The sequence below is a fragment of the Strix uralensis genome, chromosome Z (assembly GCF_047716275.1).
Source record: "Strix uralensis isolate ZFMK-TIS-50842 chromosome Z, bStrUra1, whole genome shotgun sequence".
NCBI classification, from domain to species: domain Eukaryota; kingdom Metazoa; phylum Chordata; class Aves; order Strigiformes; family Strigidae; genus Strix; species Strix uralensis.
This window is the reverse complement of record NC_134012.1, coordinates 24,304,716-24,324,149: the sequence shown is the minus strand read 5'-3', so window position 1 is coordinate 24,324,149 and position 19,434 is coordinate 24,304,716. Positions and strand designations below refer to the sequence as shown.

The 19,434-nt window shown below is 40.9% G+C and overlaps 1 protein-coding gene across 1 annotated transcript in view; it reads left to right on the top strand.

Moving 5' to 3' along the window:
* The window catches only part of GRIN3A (glutamate ionotropic receptor NMDA type subunit 3A), a 73,869-nt gene extending 57,145 nt beyond the window's left edge, over window positions 1-16,724 (top strand). The window contains exons 6-9 of the mRNA XM_074855470.1: window positions 205-356; window positions 11,454-11,618; window positions 12,402-12,475; window positions 16,027-16,724. Of these exons, the coding sequence (XP_074711571.1) occupies window positions 205-356; window positions 11,454-11,618; window positions 12,402-12,475; window positions 16,027-16,363 (728 nt within the window). The 3' untranslated portion in view covers window positions 16,364-16,724. The remainder of the gene's footprint in view (window positions 1-204; window positions 357-11,453; window positions 11,619-12,401; window positions 12,476-16,026) is intronic.
* The last annotated feature ends 2,710 nt before the right edge of the window (window positions 16,725-19,434 follow it).

The following is a 19,434-nucleotide window of genomic DNA, read 5'->3' as shown; positions in this document are numbered from 1 at the left end:
TATTAGACTACTTTACTTTGCACAGTAAAAAGTCTTATCTCGGCGTTCTCAGTCCACAGTAAGCCAGCATCCAGGTTTGAACTGGCTTGCTAAAACTGAATGCCAACTTGATCTGCCGTGCTGGCAGTTTATAGCTGAAATGAACATACTTTAGCAAAAAGCAAACAAGTAAGAGAGAGATGATTGTACTGTTTTTCCTTCTAGGATATGGTATTGGTCTTCCCCCCAACTCTCCTCTCACCTCAAACATCTCTGAACTGATAAGCCAGTACAAGTCCCATGGTTTCATGGATGTTCTGCATGACAAATGGTACAAGGTTGTTCCATGTGGGAAAAGAAGCTTTGCTGTCACAGAGGTAAGCGATGAGCTTTGGTCACGTAAATGAGGATTTGCTCAAGTTGCTGATTATTCCCTTGTGTTCACAATGTGCAGTAGATGTACACACATGAGAGCGATGGGCTGCAGCTGAAGGAAGGCATTAGGCTTCAAAAGCAAGAGATTGCTAAGCCCAGCAGTGTTCAGATCAGAGCACAAGGAAAACATCAGCAAGACTATGCTGCTAAGTTAGGCATGCAGTGCATGCATCAGAAAGCACTTTCAGAGACGAATGGGGCATGCAACGTAGCATTAAAAAAGTGACCCGGCACACTGCACCACAGATCTATCTGATTCCACTCAATTATGTGTATCACTGTCTACAGGATCTGTCAGTGATTCTGAACCATCTCGCATGGGAGTGGTAGCTAAAATAGCTAACAGAGAGACCAACAAAAGCAAAAGAAGCAGACAAAGTGGGAATTTAGTATATTCCAAATTTCTGATATAACCCTGACCAATTCCTAACATGGGTGGCAGCTACTTCTACCAAAGATAGGACTTCAGCCTAGAAATGGTCCCTTAAGATATCATGTTAGGAACAGAAGAAAATCGGGTCTCACATCTAAGAAGATCTACAGGAAATAGAAGTAAATCTCCTTGGATTTACATCCTGGTATCAAATCAGAGGAGTTATGCCAGCTGTGGCAGCTGAAGACATAGGCCATTATTTATGAGAAAAAGAATCCTCTTATGGGAATAGCAGTTTTTCATCAAGTTTCCTAGAATGTCAAATAAAAAAAAGATAAAGTACTGAGGAATCAAAAGACCCAGCATGCCTGAAGCTCAGAGCATACACTTTTAGCTCAAGGTCTTCCAAAAGATGCAGGTTACATATTCTCAATGGTACAAAACACATAGCTAGAAATATGCTATCTCCTCAGAGCATTCAGCCAAATACCAAACCAACCCTACGTGTTCCCCGAGGAAGTGGTAGCATGGCCATTCTCCCCTAAAAGAGAAGCCCAGTTTCCTAGGGCTCTGACTCCCACTCTTCAGTGGTCACCTGAGCGTCTTGTCTGCAAACCTCTGACTGCTGACTAATTCACTAGAAAACTAGCATTTTTTTAGAGATAAGACAAAATCTTTAATTGAATTTTTTAATGCATAGATTGTTGAGGTATTTCTGCATCTCTTACTACATTTTAGACTTTTTCATTAAGATCGTGGCAATATGAAATAAATTGTATTTTAACATCAGACATTCATAGAATAGAATTAAATTTGGTTTTATTCAACTTTTAAATTTTTTCTTTTTTTTTGTGATTAATTCAACACAGGAATTTAAAACACACATTTAAACAGAAGTGTGCATTCACTGCTATTCTGATCTAGCTTATTTGAAGATTATATTATCATCTAACAAGACATGTATCTGGGGAATTTTCTTTTTAATGTAGCTGACATATCTGTTCCTGACAAGCACTTTATTCAATGACCTCTTGTTACTCTACATTTTAACACAATTCTTTGATTTAAATCTCAGGAAAATTACCAAATGGTAATGGTATTAATTACCACAACTGTCTTAAAACTGAAAACTCTTACAGCAGAGACAAATCTACTTTCTTAATAATTCCCCAGTGATGAGACATAAGGAACTTCCTCTGATCATGAGAATCTTACTCCAGTAGCTGTATCCAGGGCTCTGTATTCCTAGAGAAATAGCTAAGACACAGAATCCATTCTAAACATATTCCAGTTAAAAAATATGGGTTTATTTAGAGCTGGTTTTCTCCCAAAATACGTATTACCTCCTTTATGCCAGTGGTCTCTAGAGTGAGATGCATACAGCCCCTAGGGGTGCAATGAGACAATCTTTGGGTTGCAGGAAGAAAATATTAGAACTGCAGTAATACACATATATATATATATAAATAAATAAATATACATATATGGGGGTGCATGCTCAAAAAGTTACTGATAGAGGTGCATGATCAAAAAAGTTTGGAGATCACTGCTCTAAGCCTTAGGATCTCAAGACTGTCTCAAGAAACAGGAACTTTTTTTCTGCCATAGCAAATACAGTAGTAACGATGAGCCCTGGCTGGACAAACTGCAAAAGGCATATTATAAAACCAATTGGATTTGTCTTCTTGTGAAGAAAAGCAAACACGAGCAAAGATAGAATAAACCTTGCATTCAAACTGGAGAGAAAAAAATCTGATAGGCAGCATGTCATTTTTACAGTTACTCTTCTGAAAGCCCTTTGCAATTTAAAAATATGAGGAGACACCATACCACTTTCCTGCACAGCTATTGCTTGTACATCATCTGAGGCAAACCCAGTTTTTTTGCTTCCTAGATTTTTATTAACCCCTTCATGTTCAGTGACACAATACTAAGAGTCACTGATTTCCAGGTAAGCCTTAAACTTCCCTTCATGGCATGAAAAAACAATGACATGGTTTAATTACTCAAAGATTCCTCAAGGTCTGCCAGCAAAGGGAGCGGAGGTGGGAAAAAAGCTATTCCAGTCTGAAATTCTGATTTTGTCACATTAATAGTCCCATGGAATTCCTTTTTTCTCAGTGTTGAAAAGGTTTTAAGCATGGGGTCGCAGCTGGAAGACATGCTGTACTTTAACGTAATTCAGTCTTTCCAGTGTAACCTCCATGTGATGGACAGAAAGGAAGGCAGGTCTAGCTGCTCTTCTTCTAGTCAGGTTATCTGACAATAGCCCTTATTTGATCTTCAATTGCACTAACCCAACATGCGTAACTGAGTTCTTCTTCAGAGGCCAAAGTCCAGCAAGCTGGTTCAGGTGGGGATGAGTCTCTTTAACGAAGTAACCAGTGATAGGGCGAGAGGGAATGGCCTCAAGTTGCGCCAGGGAAGGTTTAGGCTAGATATTAGGAAGCATTTCTTTACAGAACGGGTTGTTAGGCGTTGGAATGGGCTGCCCAGGGAGGTGGTGGAGTCCCCATCCCTGGAGGTGTTTAAGAGTCAGATTGACATACCGCTTAGGGATATGGTGTAGTTGAGAATGGTCAGTGTTAGGTTAAGGGTTGGACTAGATGATCTTCAAGGTCTTTTCCAACCTAGATGATTCTATGAACGGAAGGACTCCAAAAAGTCACTCAAAGGCTTTGTCTTTGAACAAATCCACACCTACTCAAAGGCCTTATGCAATCAGAAAGAGTGAGTGGAAACAAAAGACTACTTGTAAGGCTGTGCCGTTGTGGGGTAAGCTCTGCTAAGTCCAGACCTTCCTTTTCCGGAATTCTTCTACTTCACTGCATCTCCCATGAACACACCCTCCTCTTTATCTACTCCTCTTGGTCAGGAATTTCCAGGTTTTAGAACTTGCAGTTTCACACCTGGGGCAACTTCACTAAACTAAACAGGGCCAGGCAGCAGACACGCTCTAAAGCATAGTTTCCCCATCATTACATCAAGAAGCACGGGAATTATTCTTGATCTTATCTTTATGCCAGTTTGTATCCTTTACTCCTGTACAGCCCAGAAATCTCTGTTATTTAATAACCTTCAGTCAGTCACAGTAACATTCAACAGATTCACTGAAGTGTGGACAACGTTCCACACAGACGCCGATAATTAATTTTCAGAAAAGTCTAAGCTTCCAAGTGGGTAGTCATTCACATGGATTATATACCAAACTAAGACCCAGCAATTGCCTTTTGATAGCTAGAGTAAGGCTTTGTGTTTTTCTATGTCTTTTGATAAATTTGGTCTGTGACGCACTGCACCCGTTATGACCCAAGAATGGGAACATACGTAGGTGAAATACTGATCACCGTAGCCTTTAAATGGGTGAAATACCCATCTTCCTTTTTTGTCATTACCTCTTTAGGCTGTACCTGATTCTTATCCACTTGCCACTCCTGCCCACGGAGGTTAATTTTTCTTTAGATTTGTTTTGAGATTCATCTTCCTACTCATCATTTTTTTCCTAATCTTACACTGGGAAATTATATTTCCCGTGGAAGAACTCACTGCTAGCTCTTTCCATCTCTCTCTATCTGGCAGTACTTTGCTCATTCTAAATTGCATTTGAAAACAAAGTTGTCTTGGAAAGGTATGATTCAGACTGGGACTGGAAAATTGCAGTGACTCCTCAAGCTGAGAAACCAAATAAAGATGAGTTTGAAAGTGCAGAGGCCAGTAGGGCTTGACTCCACCGTTTTGTATGAACCTCTCAGCAAAAGCACTTGCCCAAGGCATCTTACTCTGGCCAGCATCATTGGATCATTCAGGGGGGATGCAGCTAACTCAAACTTGGAATGAATTGCTGCAGTGAATTGCATCTTACCCTCTCCACCACAAGTAATTGTTGGTACCAGCGGCTGTTCATGCTGATTGCTAGTTGCTAGCAATATCGCTTGAGTACTCAAGCAATTTAAAATTGTCATATTCTAGTCTCAAGGAAATTTCTTTGTTATAAATTTGCTAAGTCCCTATTTAGGGCAGAGCATGGTGCAGGAGAGAAGTGGGGTTGGCAGAACTATATTTGCACATATTACATCTGGACATAATCCATGTCATTCGTTTGCAGTCTGCATACCATACATGTAGCCCTTCCTCTACCCTACTGTTATTCTCATGAATACCACTTTAGCAGGAGCCAGACTCCTAGGACTTTCCCCTCCAGCACATTAGTTCCACCCAGACTCAGGGGAGACTGCAAATTCTTTCTTTGTGTGGCATTTTTGCGAACCAAAATACAGTGAATTGGCAGGTTTGCAACTTTCTGCTCATGGTAGCCGAACAGCTGTGGCACTAAGCCACTATGACAGCAGGCAGGGTGGATGGCCTGAACAGGCAAGTTGCCTGTCAATTAGCAGAGGTTTTGACTGTTTAGACCAGACAGTAATGATCAGGGAAGGGTGTAGAGGAGATGAGCTGGCACACCACAGTTTCTCAACACAGTATGAAAGAGAAGGGCCACTCCTGGTCCAGGGAGCAGTCAGACTTTGGGGAAAGCTAACTGTGCTTTCAGACTGTTGCATAGCTTTTAAGCTAAATTTTTTAAAATGTTATTGTTGAAACTGTATCTTCTATTTCACTTGAAAGGCTTACATATTCTCCATTCCAAGTGTCACAAAACAATTGAAGTTCTAGAACTTAAGAGACTGTTTTGTACATAGACTAGCAGTTCAGTCAGATAGCAACCAATACATGGAATAAAAATTATATATCGTTATGTAACAGTATTCCAACTATTAATATCAGCAACTTACTGATGCTTCACACAAACAGTATCTAACCTGACATTTACAATAACAATATATGCACAAACAATGGCAGCCCAAACTGACTCTGTTAGTGCAGACCCACTACTTTCCACAGGTGGTGATACTGGGGAGGGCACAGTGCCATGCACCTCCTGCCAGTGCCTGAGGGAGAGGTCCATGCTGCTAATGGTGGGGATTGGTCATTGACCATGGGCTTCCATCTGATCCAGACCAGGCACACCGCGAAAACGAAGTCCTTTCATCCTCTCGTCTTCTCTCATCAGTGGTGGGATCCACTGATGGCTCCTCTCTGGAGTCTTTGAAGGAACTTGCTCAAACTGGACCTGCCATAGCTTGTGTCTGAATTGGTGATCTTTGGCCTTGGCATCACCTGGGATGCACAATCAGTGCCTCATTCATCTTGCCATGATTTTATCCAGTTGTCATCCAGCAAATTGTGCCTTTCTGCTCTGAGTTTTGCCTAGTCTCCTCACAGGTCAAAAGTTAGTTTCCTTTTCTGTTACACCAAATCACCTGACAACTCAACAGTCAGTTTTCTAGCCATTACCTTGAAGCTCTGGTTTTTGTGTTTGTCTCTGGTGCACTGCAGGTGTTAAGGGAAGTCCATGCAGACCCATCCACAAAGGGAACAAACTGCCCTGTGCTCATAAATAGAAGCTACCCGTCAGTCACCTTTCACAGTACCTTATTACCAGTGCATGAAAAACAAACACAAAGAACAGGAACAAAGATTTTGCTGCCAAGAGAGTTTGCTCAGTCTCCATGTATGCTGTCTGGGGAGGAGAGTCAGCCCTTGCCCACTGGAGGACTGGAAACATTATGAAGAAGGGTATCACAAAGTGACAAAGACATTGCGAAGGGATCGTCCCAGTGTGGGAACAGGCAGTGGCATCTGGACTTGCCCTGGGGTAAAAAATACTTTACACAATGGTCCTGAAGAAAAGAGTATATGAGTATTGAGTCTGATCAGAGTCAGGAGAAGCATGTTTTGAGTCTCCTGAAAATGAGTAACAGATTTAGATTCACCTGTCAAAACTGAAAAAAAAAAAATAATAGTTCACTATCTGAGGAGACAAAGCTGTTATTCCCAGTTCACCAGCCTGTGATATCACAGAAGCAAACATCTTCTCAGTACCTAATTCGGACGATATGTGTATTGTTTTTCTTCCCACTACAGACAGGGCTCAGAAATGAGGATGAGTTGAAAGAAAAAGGTTTATTACAAAAGGGGAGTATTTTTCCAGATCTGTGCAAAAGTCCTCACAACAAGACAGGAAAGCAACTTCTCTTGCTAATACAAGACAATGATTTACAGTATCTTAAAATTTGGCACTTGAAACCCTAAAGCCACAATCACTGATCTTTGTTAGAGATAATCTCCCTAAAGAGATTAAATATATATTACTTCAATGCTGCCACTTCTTTGAGAGCACAAAAAGCCATAAGAACAAATAATAAATAAATAACAGTTTCTCTGCAGCTACAAGAAATGCCACAATCTGAAGAGAGGGACAGGTTTTCATACTGTTTAGTTACCTAAATGCAAACATCAGCATCAGTAGGATTTTGCAAACCTACTGAGATGCCCAAACGTGTTTAGAAATCTGCCCTTCATTTATCCCTAGTAAAGCTGGAAAGAATTCCTTCTTCACAGAGGTGCTGCAAAATTTAACTTCCTGATCTCAGCAGAGCTTTTTAAAATCCTTGCAGGGAACATGCTATCAAAAAGGATAGCTTATTATTATAGCTAATATACACGTGATGTCCCTGTTTAGTGTTTGGTTCAGCAGTGTGTAGCACCAATACCTGTGCTGTGCTGCCAACTTGTATTGTATCCACAGTATCCACAAAAATCTTTAGAGGCTTCTAATCGGTCAAAACTGGACCACATATGTATTTGATGGCTTATTCACTGCTCTCAGTACAACCAGGGAGAGTAAAGCATTTACAGTCTCTTGCAGTAGGGAGTAAAGCAGGAGTTTTTCCTGTGAATCCAGTAATGAAATCACCAAGTGCTGTTTTTTGTCTCTGCTCCCCCCTTCAAAAAGGTCACAAATATCAAACTCTCTTCTCTGCATCCCCTTCCTTCTATTCAGGGCCCAAAGAAAAAGCATGTAACTACAGAGGAGACAGCAGGAAGTGTTTAGGTAGCAATTGTAAATATGGGTTGATAAATCAGAAAGTCTCTCCAAGGATATATAAAAAAGCAGATACCTCCACTTCTGCTCTTGTATATGTTGGTTTTCAGAAACTGCCAATTTCCCAATTTGCAAGTGGCAAATAACTTGGAGGCTCTTGCCACTGTAGAGCTTAGCACCCATTAGCTGTAATCGTCACAGGATTGACTATGGTTGCTTATTGCTTCAGAACCACCACATGGGCATAATTGAGTTCCTTCTTCTAAAATGCAGGGAGCTACCTCCTGAATGTATGATTACAAAGTTGTAGCAAGGACTGTATTTTTATCCTGGGTTAGTAGAGAACACACCACTTTCTGGGCTTTTATTCCTTTAAAAAGAAAAAAAAAAAAAAGATATTGCAGTAGAGAAAGTAATCAGTTGGTCTTCTATTGCCAACAAAAATCTAACACAAACACATCTGAACCCTACCACTTCAGCAGAGAGGAAAGTAGTGATACAGAGTCCAGTTTATTCTATATATGCACCTAAAAACACATACACAAGCTACAAAATAAGCAATACAGCTTGCTGCTCTGATACCAATCAGCATGAAGCTGTGAAAATGAGATGTGCCTCTATTAGATGGTTTCCTTTATTATTTAGCATGTGTGTGTCTACGGTAATTATGAACAGCTGATAAATTGCCTTTTTACAGTGGTATGTAAATGTGCTGATATTGCTATAAATAATCACTCCATACACTGTAAGACACACTGTGCTAATTATTTCTCCCCTACCTAGTTTCCCCACTTAATTTAGTCTCGGAAATTTCCCTCTGCTGTGCAGCCTTTATCAGGCAGCTCTTTCAATGCATTATCTTTTTTATTGCTAGATGAAATATTATTGATGATTTGTTTTGGCATTGTCTTTCCTAGGAAAAGATATCTTGTTTGGGACAATTTCAAAAGCTATCCATTACAAGTGAAAAACACATCAGAGATGCTAGTGCTGGAATTTCTTTCACGTGTTTCCAGGGAAGGTAGAAAACTGTTCTGCAGAGCTGACAGTGAGCCAGACCCTGATCGGCATAAATCAGAGCAGCGTTACTGAAGATGAGGGAGCTATTTTTCATATAAGGAGCTGGCCAGGTGTTCTCTCTGCACCAGTACTAGAGTGGCATCAAACACTGACCTCAGGCTGGAGGAGGCATCTCACGCATGCAGGAATCCCCACTGCAGTTGCCACTGTGTGTCTTTTTTTATTATTATGTTGAATGGCTAGAGTTTTATCATATTCCATTAAACCTATTTCCTATCCTCAGAGCAATATAAATGCTCCCTATCATACAGCAACCTAACAGTAGCAGATCACGCCTCCCTACTGATGTCCCCTGCCTTTGGGGACTTCTGCATTACTTCTCAAGTTAGCTAAGCAAAAGGACCTTCACCCAGGTGATTCACAGGTTCCTGCCACTGAGGGAGTTGATGGTAATGCTCACCTGTAGACTGTTACTCTGTGTGACACCAAACAGCAGTAGCTTGGGAGCATATATAGATAGGTGTGTTCTCCAGATCACTGAACAAATCTATTCCTTTATTATTCTATCTCTTATTGAATTTATTATTATATTTACTCTTAACTCTACATCTCTAAGTTGTTTCATACTTGCCTTTGAACATCCTTCTTGGGAAGCAGGTGATTTGCATTAATACTTCTTGGAGAATTAGCAAAAGCACATTTAACCAGTATATTCAGCTAGTACAGATAGCAGTCTTCTTGCTTCTTACAGATACTTTTATGTGCTGAATTCAGAGATGTACCATACTGAGTTGGCTCTAAAGACCTCTGACAAAAAGGTCAGATGTTGGGCCTCATTCTGTTTTTCTGCTACGTAGACTAAAAGTTGGGCTTCATTGCTCATTTAAAAAAATGGGCCAGGTAACACAGACCTCCAGTCAAACACTTTGGTTTTTGAGTGGTTTAAAGTGCTACCACCTGTGATTTTTGTGTTGCCATCCTGTTCCTCTAACTGGAAGGACACAGTATGGGACAACAGGCTCTTGTCAATAAGAAATTCTGATGCTGAGAGGGTAGTTTTGCTTCTAGGTTGGACTGATGCACTCTCAGCATCAGAAGACTCTCGTGCCAAGACTCTGACGCCCTTCTACCTCAGAATCACTCTACTGTGGTTTTCCACTTTCCTTTCCAGGCTGCAGTGAGTTTCTTTAGAAATTGCTTTTACACCCCCATTATATCCTTCAACACCCTTGAAGTGTTTATTCACTGGTACAAAAATTCTCTTCCCAAAAATTCTGCTCAGTGCACTTCAGGGCAAGCAGGTTGATTTTGGCAGAGAACCCCTGAAATAAGAGTTCATTGCCAGTGCCACATGCAAAAGTTCTCACTCTGGTAGATTGCTGAAGCTCTGTCCTTGTTAAAAATCTGTGATATGCTTTCTCATCTGTGTTTTAAAGAACAGAAATCAAATATGAAAACCAGAATAGAGATATACTGCCCACAATTGCCCAATGAAAGTACACAAAGGGACTTCCAAGCCTTCAACTTCAGCAAACTCAACTCTTCAGCTTAAAATGACCCCATAACAAGATTTCAAACATTCTGTGATTTATCTTTCACCTAAATCCAGCTTCTTTTCTGGATTACAGAGCTACAGTCATAATAAAGCACAATCTCCACCACCACCCACCCACCAAACTAACAACAAACTGAAGGAACACACAGGTCAATTTTCCAGGGTGATAGCATCCAGGATACCATCTCCTGACATACAACCCTACCCAAGCAATTTTCTGTGCCTTTTTTTTACCTGACCTGGGGAGTAACAGTCTTTAATAGAAAAGCACAAGCAGAACTTGTATTCTTGGAAATATTTCCAAAGTAGTCTGTGGGCAGTAATTATTAACAAGAGATTTTAGTTATTGATCAACTCACAACTGAGTTACGGAGGCATGAGAATAAAGGTACTAAGATTATACATAACATGCAAAGCTGATCCACCCATTGGGGTGCAGGTGTTTGTAGCACAGACTGTTTGTTGTACATGGTTTCTTGGTCTTCAAACATGATTAATGCCAGTAAGAGATGCGAATTAATTAAAGGCTTCCTACCCTACATGAAAAGGGTGGGTCAGCAGAACAAGGTTCCTGTTTCTGTTTTTCATAATTGCAGTCAGGGTCCCTAACAAACACAACTTCAGTCCTGTTGATGTAGGGAGTGGAGTGGTGCCGTGTTTGTGCTAATGCTTCAAAACATTTTCTCTGTGACCTTCCATCAAAGGTAAAGCATAAAAAGGAGAAGTTAATGATCAATTCCCAGAAAATATGAACAGTTGGTCTTAGCTCACTGCTGATGAAGGACTTGCTCTACATTTCTTTGACTGTATTCTGTCAAGCAGTATATGCTTTTACAAATGCAAAGACACCACAAATACTGGGTTCTTGTACGCTTTCAATACGTAATCTCATCAGGGAAACAGCAGGAGGAAAAAAATTCCCTGGTCTTTGGCTGATTCTCATTCCCATGACAGGTCCTTTGCTCTGATTGAACACCAAGTTTTCTGCAGCACAGAAAGGGTTTGTTGTGAACAGTATCCAAACTATTCTGCAATATTTCACCACTGTGTATTCAGTCAGACACATTTTCAAATGAGAAAGCAGAAGCATCTGTTAAAATACACTAACAGCCTACTTCATTGACCTCCCCTTTTGATTTTATTTACAGACACTGCAAATGGGAATCAAGCATTTTTCTGGGCTCTTTGTGATGCTGTGCATTGGGTTTGGTTTGTCCATTCTCACTACCATTGGGGAACACATTGTGTACAGACTGGTCCTACCACGAATCAAGAAGAAATCCAAGATGAAGTACTGGCTCCATACTAGTCAGGTGGGTATTCAGAAGTAACCCTGTGAAAGTCATGTGGCTGATTAAGAAAGCCTGGACAAGAACAACGTATAAAATCTTATAAAAGCTTATAAAAGCACTGATGATTTGCATCTGAAGCGTATCTGCAGCTTCTGGAATTTGCAGAGGCTTACTTAATGATGGAGTGAGAAGCACTGAGGAGACAGTTCCAATACAATCGCAAAGCCTACAGAAGGGACCTTTTCATTTGCACTTGTAACCTTACAACTGCTTTGGACACTAGAAGCAAGAGTGTTGTTATCTTGAACTGGCTAACCAGAACATTTTATCTCACTGTTACGGGTTCTCAAACTTTTGATGCATGCAGGAAGTGCTGAGTAACTTCCTTCATTATTCTAGGGAAATTAGTGGAAGAAAATTGCTCTAGGTGTTTGCTCTAAAGGAAGAGGTTACTTTCCAGCAAAAGGCACAAAAAGGAAGAGCTTCTGTTGCTTTAAAGCAGTACAATGAAAGAGATCTTTTAGAAAGTAATGAAGTTTGCCAGGATCCACTGTTATTTTCTGAGGAATTTTAACACCAAGAATTGTTTGCAAACTGTTGATCAACCTTTCAAGTTGCCCTTCCTTGGGAAACCACAGGAAAATAAATCTGTTGTAATGACAAGGCACAGACATTGCTCATATCCTTGAACATGCAAAGTAATGTATGCTCAAGTCCATCACACAAAGCCCAAATTGTTTACCTATTTATGGAGCTATTCTTAATCTTCCCTTTACTAATTTATTTTCTTTTTTTCCCCTCTAGAGATTACATCGTGCTCTGAACAGTTCATTTATTGAGGACAAATGCCAGCCTAAGACAAAACGAGTAGAAAAGAGGTAGGAGGTTTTGCATGCCTTAAAAAACAAACTACAAAAATTACTTTGAAATTAAATACGTTGTGTCTGGATATCTACTGATGGATCTAATAAACCCTGAAGATAACAGAACAAAAAAAAGGGAAACAGAAGTGACAAGGGAGGGAGGCAGAAAGGAATTAATGGTTTCCAGTAGAAAGTATTAAATCTAGAAATTCTGTTCTTTCATGATTTCACATACAGCTAATAAAAGCACCCCCATTCTAAAGACAGGCTTTGAAGTTTTTTAAGTAAGTCCACTGCCCTTGTTTTTAGGTAATTAACTACTCACATACTAAAGCACTGGCAAATAACCAGGACGCTGTGAGATAGCTTCACCATGAATGAGAGGTCAGACAGTATATATGTTAAAAACTTCTTCAGCTTTCTTTTTAGAATGAGAAATAAGAAAGCTTAGAAGAGGAAAATGCAGTCCTTTCAGAAATCTTTGTCTCAAACAACTGTTGAGGGAAAAAAGTAGGTAACAACCTTGCCTTGTTTTCATACCCTGTCTCTTCTGAAGAGGAGACAATCTTATCTATAGCTAACAGGAACACAAGGCATTTTTTTAAAACTATACATTTTCTCAGTAATTCAAAACTATTAGTGCACTTTTTAAAGACACAGGCAGCAGTATTGCTTTTCTACAGATAAGTTCAGCCACAGACTATAGAAAAAAAAGGTCTTCCAGGCTGTTGCTAGATATTTGACATGACTGAAACCCATATATGTAAATATATATTGTGTTTAGTTTGTCATTCCTGCACTAATAGCAGCAAATGTAAGAAGTAAACATCTGTAAACTTCCAGACTGCCTATATACAAACAAGTATATAAAAGCTCATGCAATTGATTTCCTCTGTTCCTTCATCTTATTCTCCCACAAAATCCCATAGTGTGGATCCTCCTTGCACACAACTCCTCACTTTTTATCTTTGAACAGCAGTATCAGGAGCTGACTGGTTCAAAACATTTCCTCCTGGTACACCCTCCTCGCTGGGTGGTAGCATTCACACTCCCACAACTTCAGGCACTAACTCAGCACGAGGGTGAGTCTTCCAGAGGAGAGGGCTTTCTATATCTGATGATACAAAAAGCACCAGGTGAATTTGCTAGATACTGAGCAGTGCAAAAATTTGTAACACAAGGAGACGGCCATAAGCCCCACAGATAATGGTTTAGGAAAAGAACCACATAAGTATTCTTTCAACATTGAGAATGAAGATGTGCTGCTGCCCAGAAACTTTGGCCCATACAGCATCCAGCCCACATGTGTGTGCATACATACCCACTCACAGCCCTTGCTCTTCTCCTGGTCTGAGTTGCTGTTCACGCAGAATTATGGTGAATTTAACTCAAGACACCTAATAATACATTGCCTAGCTTATCATGAACACTGATGTGGCAAGGTACAACCCAGGACTCTCAAATAAATTCTATTATTACACTTTCTTTTATTCCTGCTGGGGACTGTGGAATTATTAAAAGTACCAAGATACAGAAAAAAGGTGGAAAGAATTTGTGTTATGCTACTGCTGTTTTCCTCAGGGAAGAAAATCCACTGTTTTTTTCAGGTCCTAACTTTCCAAAAACTAGCAGAACTGCTCAGCATCAGTAGCCAAATTGTAAAGGGTTTTGTTTACTTGATGAAACTCGAGTGTTAAGTGTGGACTCTGGCCTTTGTTAAGACCACCTGCCCAGACCCCCAGACAAAAGCACCACTGTCAGCAGTAGCAGAAGCTATGTCAGTAACTAGCACTTTATCAAAAAGCTGTGTTTTGATTTACAAGAGGAAAGCAAAATGTATCAGAAATGATGGATTAATGATATGACTCTGAGAAATATTTACAAAACAAAGGGCTGCAGGTTCTTCTGAGGCAGGTACTTCTGCTCCAAGGCAAGTTGGTCGCACTGGCTGTGGGAACCATGGGCTTTGCAGAGCTACACAGCAGGGAGTCAGCTTTGGGCACCACAGCCCCTTGTCAGTAGTTCCTACTTGGCCTTTTTTGTCTGTGTGGAAATGCAGTGTGGTGGCCTTCTGCTCTTGGCCCTGGAAATGCTTTGTCAGTTTCTACTTGCCCAGGCTAATCCTATTCCCTGTCTGAAAGGTGCTTAAGAGGTACTTTGTTTTTCATCTCTTCAGGAGATTAACTTAATTGCAACACACATACAGTTTAGCACAAGGACTCTTCCTGTCTTTTATTTTGAACTATGACAAAATCACTGATCTACACAAAAATAAACAACTCTACATACACGTCCTGGCTACGGTTCCCTGAACCCTCTGGAGTGTGACCCAGGCTGGGACTGCCACTCCTGCCTAAAGCCTCCCCTCCTCCCTGTCTGCCATGCCATCTTTCTGAAAACACTCCTGATCACCACCTCTTCTAAAGAAATTTCCACTTCCCAACTTCCTTCTCTGCAGGCAGGTGAGAAGAGTATCTACTCTCAGCTCCAGACTCCTCCTGAAACCTATTGTTTTCAGCAATCCCAGTCCCAAAATGTTATTCCTCTTCTTCAACCTGATAATTGGTAGCTCACACTAATAAGCATTTTGTCCAAGGATACCCACAGACAGCCTCTATGATGGAGCAGTTTGAAGAGCAACTACTTCAGAGTTTCAACCTGAGTTTATAAAATGAATGCACACAGATCTATCCAAAAAGGAAAGTAGGTAGGAAAGCCAAGCTCCTCTCCCACAACAGCAAACTCTCTGCTTCCTTATGTTCCAGTCGGAGAGCAGAGGCCACAGGGTGCTCCTCTGTTCAGGAAGAAACCTGGGAAATGCCCTGATTTCAGAGGGATGCAGAGTAAAGTTCCCAAGAAAGAGGAAAAAGATTCTCTAGAATCAAAATATTTTGGAAAGACTTACCACAGGAAAACATTGAAGTGTTTGAAAAAGTTCCCAAATGGGCATTTCTCCCCCAGCATGAAAACTCCAAGTTCTGTTTCTTCTGTCAGGAAGCTCATGTCTGTCCCTGGCAAGGTTTGGATACATCACATCACCCTGTCCATCCCCCAGAGCACAAGCAGCTACTACACAAGACTTCAAGTCCAAAGGGCATGCTTTCCCCTTCATCTCTCCACACCAACTCTAGTCAACCTCTTTCCTCCTCCATAAGAGCAAATGCCTAAGCTAGCACACAGTACTAACACACAAAGAACTAATGCTGGGATAAACTTAGGACATTGAAACCACAAAAGCTTTCAGAAGGCTTTGGAGGAGGACTTACATTTTCCTGAGCTGCAGTTGAGAGGACTGTAATTTCATAACTAACAAGAAAAAGTTTCAGGAAAGATGAATTTTAGGATTCTGCTCTAGTCTCTGCTATGGTTTAACCACAAAAATTTGGCCACTTATGTTCATGATTTGTGCTTCTCAAGAAAAATAATTCCAAAGATAAAGGAATACCATTTCTATGTAATTTGTAACAGCAGCATCATATTTTTCCAGTAGGATGGCTCACACGGGAGGGTTGCATACACACAGGGGCAGGCTCTGGTTCCGTACTAACTCTCACATCTCTGTTCAGGTCCCATTTAGGGAACAGCCAGCATGCTGTGTGGAATACAGCCAATCTGGGCAACTGTCACCGGAAGAAATATATCTGCACTGATGAAGGGCAAAATGAGGTGTCAATCCAACAGCACCAGGACATCCCCCTGCCACAGATGAGGAGAGAGACTCTGGCTTCTTTAACAACCAATGGAAAAGCAGAGTCTCTCAATATCGCTAGGACCTCAGTGATGCAAGAGCTTGTGGAGCTGGAGAAGCAGATCGAAATCATCAAGCAGGAGCTGCAACTCGCCATGGACAGGAAATCAGAGCTGGAAGAGTATCAGAGGACAAACAGAACTGCAGAGCCCTAGGCCAGCATACCGGGTCCCTTTTCCCTTTTCTTCCTTTCTCCCCTTCCCCTGTAAAGTTTGTAACACACTTTTGTAATGCCAGAAAGAGGTGCAAAAATAAAGCACGCAATATGCTCTTCATGAGAGCAGAATTGCAGCAGCCCACAGCCACTGCCACCCTCCTGAGTCCTCCTCCTTTCATAACAAGTTTCTCATTCTCCTGGCACACATCAGCCATTCCCAAGGGACTGGAGAAACAAGGAACATCCAAACAGTAAGGGTTCCTCGTTCCTCCACTTAACAGTACAGTGAGGTTCCCACTTTTTTAGCCCTTTCTGTGCATTAATTCAAAAAAGAAAAACAAACAAAAAAAAGAAGGAAATTTTAACTGCTCATTGGAAGCATGTTCCTTGTTGGTATGTTTTTGTTGTGATATGTATGGGTCTAGTCTCCGTTCATGCTAAGGCTCCTTATGGTTGCCTCATTATGCCAGGTGCTAGTTCTGTGTTGGCAATCCCTTCCCTCCTGGCACAGGCTGTGGTTTCACGAGACAAATTCTTGGTGGCAATCCCAGTACACACCATTCCCTCAGCTCTGTCAGCACAAATGCAGATGTGGCTGCTCTGTGACTGTGATAAAGGAACTCACCCAGCTTAAAAATAACTTGGCAAAAAAACCCCCACCACTTCTGTCTGCTTTTGAGCCCCAGTTGGCTTTCACTCCCACCCAGAGAGAAGACATGCAAACAGCTGCACTGGCAGATGTGTGGGGATGGGTTCATGGTGGCACAGAGCAAGGATGAGGGGAAGAGAGGGGTGGCAGTACTGTAACCCAGTATTTACTGCCAAAGGTGAAGTATTTACCAATGCAAAACTACTCCCTTAATATTCTCTGTCTTCAGTTGACAATAAGGTTCTTGCTCACAGCCAAAGTGACATAAAGGGGCTCTGATCCATGATTTATTCTGACACCAAGCTCCCACCCAAGTCCAAGGGAGTCACCAAAGCCTCCTTGTGGACCAGGGCTCACTGTGAAGGAGAATGAGAGGTGCGGTTTCAAAGGCAATGTACCGAGTGAAGCTCCCTCGCACCTGGATGATGAGGGGAAGGAAGGGTAAGCTGTTCATCATCTGAATAAATACTGCATCAACCCAACTGACTGTGTTATTTAAACAGGATTTCTATAAATTTTTAAACACTTCCCAACACATCTCATATTACAGAGAAAAAGAACGTTTGCAACACTGTCAGAATTAACTCTGGTCTTACAGATATATCACCAAAGTAATTTTTACACTCTCTGCACCTCCAGCCACCTGCATGAATGTTGCCAGGAGTGATGTTCTCACCAGGCATGGTTTAAAGGCTACAGGCAGATCTGAAACTGTGTTTTGGGGTTTGAAAAAGGCATTCTACCTTTTTGCACATTTAACCTTTGACAAACACTTGCAAATGAAAAGCTCTGCATGGACCACTAAAAGCTTATAGCATTGATACCCAGACTAATTAGCCGCATCAAGAGGAGTTCATATTCTATTCTCTGCTCAGTCTTCAGCCTCTGCTTTTGGGCAGCAAGTGCACCTGCTTCTTTCAATATAGTCAGTAATGCAGGAAAGAGTAATTAGGACATGAAACAGGAAAGTGGGATCCAGAGCCCTGCATATCAGGTAGGTCTGAAAGACCTAGGATGTCCCTCCTTTCCTTGCTCCTGACAAGCTAGATGACTATGGGCAAGTCACACAAGTTGTTGTTGCCTTCCCTTACCCTCCCTCCCTCATTTAGATAATCAGTTTTTCAGAAAGAGCTTTTTATTTGTGTAACATGCAGTACCTTAAAACCTCCAATATCATTTGGTTAGAACAGATGAACACTGCTCTTGTCATTATTGTAAGACAAACACTAGGAAAGAAGTATTTCATCCCAGTTTTATGGGTATGTCTATCAAGTTTGTTATGTCTTTATCTCTACATGCATGAGCCCAGAAAAATTATTTTTTCTGAAAAAAAGTAATTGAAAATGCTAATGATATCTTAAACAAAAAGGTGTTTTAGTTCAAAGTTCCAATCCAAACACCCAACTTTTCAACAAATCACTTCATTTAAAAACAAAAATTTAAGTAAAACATCAACCACCTAATAAATGTTAAGCAAAAATTTTATTTCTGGTGGGTACCTTAGGGGCTACTCCCATGTCTAATGTAGAATAGGAATTGCTCTAAATTACTGCAGCACCAACTAGAAGACTTCTGGGAGAAGGTCCAAGTTATTGTTGCCTAACAGAGGCATCTTTTGGCAGTTACTTTCTTATTGAACTATTGCTCCAGCCTGATCCCATAGAGACAGAAAAAAGATTGCCATAGCTTTCTAGGGGGTGGGGACTATCACACACCTGTCAAAGCCTGCAAACTGCACAAGCTGGGGGAGACTATTGGCTATGACAAGATGCACAGAAAACTGTAGATGAGGGGTTTTGTTTACAGTTAATTATTCTGTCTCAGACAGTGAATTTCAACAGGTTTTTGATAAAGAATACTTTCCCCCTTTCCCTTCTTTTACCCCAAAATACTTCTGGTCTTGATAAACTTTTCATTACTTCCCCTCATTCTGGCAAGACAAAACACCATCTAAAATTTTCCACTGTTTCTCAATGTTTAAATTATAAGCACAGAGAGAAATGTAGTCACTTCCAAAATGAGCTTCAAGGACTTCCTGAGCTTAAACTAAAATACTATTTTAAGTAAGAAAATATTTTTCTTTCTTGGTGAGGAAAGAGGAGTTTTCAAACCTCTTCTGTGAAACAAACCCAGACTGTTTCCAGTCTTTGTTTTCTACCATGACCAGAGTGAACCCAACACTGCCAATATACACACAAAAGTTTCAATCTTGATTTTTCAGTAGAAAAGCAACATGACCTAATGACTGAGAAAGGATAAAGGGGCTTGACACCTCTACAAGGGCTGTTTAATTCAGACCACTGTTCACAGCTGTAAAAGGAAGTCTGCTGTTAGAGCAAAGCTGTTTGAAGATACAGTGGTTGTTGGTGACCCAGGTCCTGCTTTTGATTAACAAGCTTTTGTACCACAAAATCTATCAT